General features: G+C 43.8%; 1 protein-coding gene across 1 annotated transcript; it reads right to left on the bottom strand.

The window, feature by feature from the left end:
• Positions 1–1584: 1584 nt before the first annotated feature.
• SODALDRAFT_379023 (SCA7-domain-containing protein) lies at positions 1585–6136 on the bottom strand (the record flags this gene model as incomplete). The annotated part of the gene is made up of 6 exons (XM_028615016.1): positions 5737–6136; positions 5548–5679; positions 4962–5474; positions 4715–4891; positions 4247–4648; positions 1585–1640 (listed from the first exon to the last, which is right to left on the bottom strand). Exons 1-6 carry the CDS (start codon positions 5756–5758, stop codon positions 1585–1587), a joined length of 1302 nt encoding a protein of 433 aa, XP_028466672.1. The 5' UTR covers positions 5759–6136.
• Between the last annotated feature and the right edge of the window lie 729 nt (positions 6137–6865).

The following is a 6865-nucleotide window of genomic DNA, read 5'->3' as shown; positions in this document are numbered from 1 at the left end:
CTTTAGAACTAAAAGGCCCTTTATTTATAGAATTTAGGGTTTTATAGCTTAAAGATCTCGTAGTCTTTACTATAGATAGGGTGCTCTCCCTCGTAGTTATAGTACTTATAGGTCTTATATTCGCAGTCTCCGTATTCTTTATACTCGTTATAGTAGTGGTATTCTTCCCTGTGTCCTTTGATAGCGTAGATAGGGTTGGTAACTAGGCCCTTATAAGTCCCTCGGGTATACCCGAATTTCTAGTAGTTAGAGTACTAGGTCCTGGACATTATAGGTTTATATTTATAGACCTTTAGCCGCTAGCCGGCTATATAGAGCCCCTGTTTCAGGTAGTACTTCTGTTCTTTAGTGGTGGGCACGGAAATAACCACCGTGCCGTAAAATGCGTTCGGAGCCCATAGCCACCAAGGCTTTCCTACTACCCTAACACGGTTAAAGGTGTCGAATTTAGTGACTAGGTCCAATAGATCTAGGCTCTATTATAGGCTTCGGTTAAGGGCCTCTTATAGTGGTTCGGAGGGGTTGGAGGGGTCGGGTATCAGGGTATCGCCACCCCTAAACTGTCTGCTAGGCACTTATTTAATAATAAGCTTATACTAGTCGCCTATAGGCCAGGGGGGCTAGAGGGGCAGGTTTAGCTTTTTAAACCACTGGTTCTACGAGTCTAGGAGCTATTAAACGCTGTATTTCGGCCCCGGGGTTAGAATAAGGTTTCTATTAGTTAATAGGCTAACAGCCGTAACTACAGGGGTTTTTAAGGCCTTATTAAGCCTGTTTCGGAGCTCGAGGGGGTTAAAATCTTCCCTAGGAAGCCGGGCCCCTACTATAGGTTAAAGAATAACCTTAGGAACCTTTTTAGGGTTGGTTAGTAGGGGTGCCGGGGGGGTAGGAGCTAAAGATGCTAAGGCCCCTAAAATAGGGGCCTGGGTAGGGGCTTAGGTAGGGCCTTTTTTCCCCTTTAAAGCCTCGCTATAAAGGAGTTTAGGCTATTCTATAAGCCTACGAACTACGTAGGCTAGCTCGTTAATTTTCAATTCGAGTATAGGGGGCTAGGAGGCTTCTAGTACTCCGTTAATAGCAGATTTAAGCCCTACTAATAGGGCCTTGATCTAGGGGGCAGGGTGGAGGGTAATAGGCCTATTAAAGTAGCTAAAGAGCCTATTTAAGTAGTTCCTTAGCCTATACTTTACTAGCCGAACTAGTCCACATCTAGCGCGTAACTAAGGGTTTTCCCGAGGCTCTAGCCATTCCGGGTGCTTTTTTAGCCTATCTAGTTCCTAAAAGGCTCGGGTCTTTAGCGCGGGCGGCTCTAGAAAGCGTTTCGAAAACGCCTTCGGCCTCCGAGTCCGAGGGGAATTCGATCCGGGGCCTAGAAAAACGTCTAGGAGTTAGTGTAAAAGGGCTAAGGTGCCTTTTCCAATTATAGGACGTAGCGAGGGGTAAATCCTCTATACTTTTAGTGGTATTACCTATAGCTACCTCCCCTAGGCCCTTTATAGTTATAGGGGCCTTGGGGCCGGTTTAGGGGCATTAGAGACCTTAGAGGCGTTTTTATAGCTAGCGTTATGGCTAGTAGGTTATTATTTATAGTGTTGGGGTTGCGTGGAGATTGTGGGTGCGGCTCTGTGCGGGTAGGCTTGCTGCTTTATCAGCGTGGGCGCACGGGCCATGTTAGACTTTTCCCCCGCACGCGGGGCAGACGCAAGCCTATTTCTAGGCGTTTTCGCACTCATTCTACCCCTAGACTAGCTCCTACACGATACAGGGCCATAGATAGGCGTATAGAACTTAAAAAGAGCTTCGATTAATATAGGTTTCGAGTGGTTTAGGGCGTTTCCGTGTAAAACGTAGGTCCCCCCACGTAAGTTATAAGAACGATAATAGTTAACCTAAAAGCGACGAAATCCGCTAGTTCCTAGCGATTAATATTCTAAGGGATAGGGCTACCCGTAGGTTATAGTTATTATAAGCCTCCTATATAGATATGATCGCGGTTAAATACTACGTAGATATCCTTTATCGAAAACTACTAAACATTCTATTATTATTATCTATAAGGCCGCTAATACCCCGTGATAGTATACGCGTATTAATTCCCGAGGTCCGCTAGTATTAGAGTATAATAGGTTTAATCCTATATACCGTTATTATAATAAGACCCGATATCGTGTTCGCCTATTCGAAGCTTTCCTAATATAACGTCAATCTCTCCTCTAATTATCTTAAGAGGGCTTAATAAGTGCTGCTATTCCTATACTATATAAAACACTACTACCTAGAATTCGTTAGGAATACACTCTTCTTAACCGTAAGCGACGCGTCCTTCGGGGATAATCTAGACCGTAAGAGTTTATAAAGATATACGATAAAGCTTTTTCGCAGTATTATTAACTAGAAGGCGGGTAAGTAACCGACGGCTATAATATTATCGATAGAATTGGAACTACTCGCCCTTATAGAGGCTATTAAGGAGACGTTATTCGTTAGTTGGATATTAAGAGATTTAGAGCTTCGGTTAGATTAATAATAACTATAGTTATACTACGATAATTAGTAGACTATTAACCTCGTTAATAAGAAGACTTAACGCCTACGAATAAGGTTACGCTATATTAATATTTATAACTAGTAAGCGCGCTAGTTAGTATAGTAAGGCCTTTTAAAGGTTATATATATTAATATAAAGGATATAATCGCGGACGGCTTAATAAAAGTGTTACCGGAGGCAGGGATTAAAAGACTATAATAATCGCTTATTTTAATAGATTAAAAGGATCTTATTAAGTAGTTAAGTTACTTATATAAAAAGATTAAACGCGCTAAAGCCGCGGCCATAACGATAATAAAGGCCCTTAAATGCATGGTAGATCCGATCGATATAGATCCGATTAAGCTAGTTAGTAATAGGGAACCGAGTATAATAGAATTAAACTAAACGGTTAAATAAGGGGGATATAGATCCTTTTTCTAAGGGTGTTTTCCCTTAATTATTATTTTTATAATAGAAAAGTTAAGAGCTTTTACCTTAAACCGAAGCCTCTAATTAGTTAGTTAAACTAGCTGGACCCACTTTAAATAAGGGGGTATATCGTATAGGTATATAGACTACGATATAGTCCTAAGGGGCTATATGCCTAACTAAGGGCTTTGGATCTCGGGGACCTTAGGTATCAGGATATAATAAGGGCGGATACCGGAAAAGACCGGATAGGATCCAAATAACATAGTACCTATAATAGAGTCTTTACCACCTAAATTAAGGGTATAAGAGACTTATATAGATATAACTTAATATAATACACAGACAGGAGATTTCTGCTCTATCAAGTTAATTATACAAGTGCTATTTTAAAGTACGACACCTTACACAGTTATAATTATATATAATTATGTTAATCAAATTAAACCTATTTTATAACGTTTTTGACTACGCTTTATCTAATAGCCTTAACCTTTCTAGATTATAAAGATGCCTTTTATAGTTATTCTCCTTTAGCTATACGATTAAGATAGTACTAGATTAACGATCTATTAGTTCGTCGTATATCTGCTACTACTACACTAGTAAGCTGGATGTATCTTATCGTCCCGTGGTTAGTATGTCCGTGATATAAACCGCGCAAAACGCGGTGTACTTCGTTAAAGTGCTTCGATCCTTTTGTCAGGCCGCTGTCTCCGTAGGTCTTCCCATACCGCCATAAGGCTACGTATAATTCCGACCATATATACACGTATAACATCAGAATCACAGGCACACTTTATCACCACAGCAGATTCCAGCACTTAACTGAGATAGATACAATTCTATACTGTTATTCAATGCCATGATGGATGGCATTCGTGATTCTTGCCTGAGGTGAAACCGGATAGAACTTATGTGGCCCTCCTGTTAACGAAAGAATATCCCAGCGCCAGAGGTGAAGAAACCTGGGCCTGGCCAACTGACATGATTCGTAAATGAGCAGCATAATGTGGACTGTATTACGGGTAAGAAGAAGACGAAAGGGGAAACCAGTGCTAGCTGGCATGGTTATGTCGTTCAGAGAGAGAAACACCGCGTGTCGAACCAAAATGGCTCCGCGTGTTTAATGATGTGGTTACCCAGCCAAGTTCAAGAAGCTATCCGTCCTGGCAGACAGCGTGGCGGGAGTAAAAGGTCTCGGGAACTTCTTTCTGCCCTCATAATGTATTGGGCAGGGGGGGAAGAAAAGGAAATAAGAAAAAAACAGAAATATAGTTTAGCCACGACTTGCCACGGGCGGTCGGCTCTGATGCTGATTTTGTATGCCGAGACTCGATGGCCTCCTCCCTGCATTGAAACCCACGACCGCCGAGTCTGATTCTCCCGGCGCATCATCCAAGTCCGTATCAGAACATTGATGCCCGTCCGCCAGTTTTTGGGATCCATAGCCGACAACGCGGAAAATGTTGGTGCGTCCTCCATTTGTGGCCATCTGTAATTGCTCGTGCAGCCGAGCAAGTTGATAGTTTCGCTTAATGGGATTTATAATCGGCTGAGGTACTGGGGGACGCGGTGCCCAATGTGCCAAGGCCGTCATTACGACGGTCGTCTCCTCGTCCGAATCGACGGGTCCTGCATTCGCCTCGTCGTCATCCTCGAGGGGGGCGTTTGCATCGAGGGCAGCCTCTGCACAGGGAACAGATGGTCAGCGAGGAACAGGGCTATACCCAAGCCAGAAGACGGTGGACGTACTCTGCTGTTTCGCTTGATTCTTCTTTTGGTACGCTGCTAACAGCATGTCATAGGGCAACGACCGTCCTGCTACGGCACGTTTGGCGCCCATACTATGGCTCTTGCATGTCAGGGACCTGGCGCAAGGCATCCCGTTCGGAAGGAGTACACCACATTGGCGCTCAACATCGACGGGCCCTAAGAGGCTATAGTTAGTTCGTGTCCTTGTCAATCGGTATGATGGACGTGTGCGTGAGATCCTCAGTACCTTTGGGTTTGGGGACTTTGGCTTTCGACTCCTCCTTTTTCTTCTTCTGCTTGGGTCCCTTATCTGCATCACCTTCTGCTTTCCGTTTCTTTCCTTTGGCAATCTCATCTGTTTTTCTTCCCGTGGCTTTCTTTGCGTTCTTACCCCCACCCGCACCTTTCTTCTCCGCATCGTCGTCGCCATCGCTGTCGTCGTCGCCTTTACCGTCAGCTTCCTCGCCCGCCCTCCTCGCCTCCTCCTCTCTCGCAGCTTCTCTAGCTCGTTCCCTTGCTTCTCTTGCTTCCTTTTTCCTTTGAGCCTTTTCTTTCTTTAATCGGAGGCATTGAGTAACGTGGGCCTTGGCTGCTGTTTTGAGAATACTCTTTCGGCAATGCTTGCATTGTTGCAAGTCTGGATTATCTTCGAGCGGTCTCCCGGTAGTAAATGCCTCTCTTGCAGTATCGTCAAAAGGATTGACAACGGGCCCGGGAGACGGTAGGTCTGTGCTGGCATTTTCCCTCTTTCGTTTCTCGTCTTCAGTGATGCATGTATAGTCAGCTTCTCGCAGCGCATGTATAGCCGGTCTCGCTTGCGACTGGGACTATACCGTCAATGGCGCTGCCATCTCTCCAAACACCAGGCTTGTTATGCTTTGGCACTGGTTTCTTAAGTTTAATCACTCCGTGTGATCTGTCTTTGGTGACTTTCTTCGAGGCCACTTTGATGGTCTCTTCGTCACCTGGGACTCCGTAAGCAAACGATTCCTAGTGTCGCCATGATTTAAGGACTCCAGCACCTTTTTCTGTATCTGTTGCCATCTTTATATTTGTTTGACTTGCCTTCGTCGTAGGATTGAGTGGACAAGTGGCGCTAAGTGTTTGACTGGAGATTCAGACGACCAGGTCACAGAAGCATCGCCTTTCGATCGTAATAAGAGGCACCCGTCACCACGGGCAGAGAAAGCTTCGACTATTGACGGAAGACACGAGGAGAGGAGTAATTGTCTATAGATCAAATTGATTCAGGCGGAAATCGTCGTCTCTAAACTCTCGGCGTCCAGACCTCAAGAGTGGGGGGTCGGTCGGCTTATCGCTATGACCTGGGCCAATGCTGCCTAGGTACCTTAAGGTATTTAGGTATTTGGACACTATTTGTCGCACGTTAAAATAGCACTTAGATGATCAACTTAGTAGAGCAGAAATCTCGTGTGTGTGTATTATGTTAAGTTATATCTGTGTGAGTCTCTTATGCCCTTAATTTAGGTGGTGAAGACTCTGTTATGGGTACTATATTATTTAGATCCTATCCGGTCTTTTCTGGTATCCGCCCCTGTTATATCCTGATACCTAAGGCCCGAAGCCCTTAGTTAGGGAGTGGATCCCCCCTAAATCCCCTATAGACTATATCGTGGTCCTGCCTATACGATATACCCCCTTAGTTAAGGTGGGTTTTTCTAGGTTAACTAACTAATTAGAGGCTTCTGTTTAAACTAAACGCTCTTAGCTTTTCTATCGTAAAATTAATAGTTAAGGGAAAAACGCCCTTGTAAAAGGGATCTAAATCCGCCCTATTTAACCGTTTAATTTAATTCTATCTTGATTAGTTCCTTAATCCTAAGTAGCCGGATTTACTTAATCGGATCTATATCTATCGGATCTACTATACCCTTGGAGGCTGTCATTATCGTTACGGCCACGGCTTTAGCTACGGCTTTAGCGCGTTTAATCTTTTCGTGTAGTTATTTCGACTACTCGATACGATCCTTTTAATCCGTTAAATTAAGCTATTACTATAATCTTTTAATCCCCGCCTCTAGTAATATCTTTATTAAACCGTCCGCGATTATCTCCTTCGTATTAACGTATATAACCTTAAAAAGACCTTATTATACTGACTAGCGCGCCTACTAGTTATATATATCGACT

Source organism: Sodiomyces alkalinus (assembly GCF_003711515.1).
Source record: "Sodiomyces alkalinus F11 unplaced genomic scaffold SODALscaffold_5, whole genome shotgun sequence".
NCBI lineage: Eukaryota > Fungi > Ascomycota > Sordariomycetes > Glomerellales > Plectosphaerellaceae > Sodiomyces > Sodiomyces alkalinus.
Note: the sequence above shows the minus strand (reverse complement) of the source record. Positions and strands in the feature narration are given on the sequence as shown.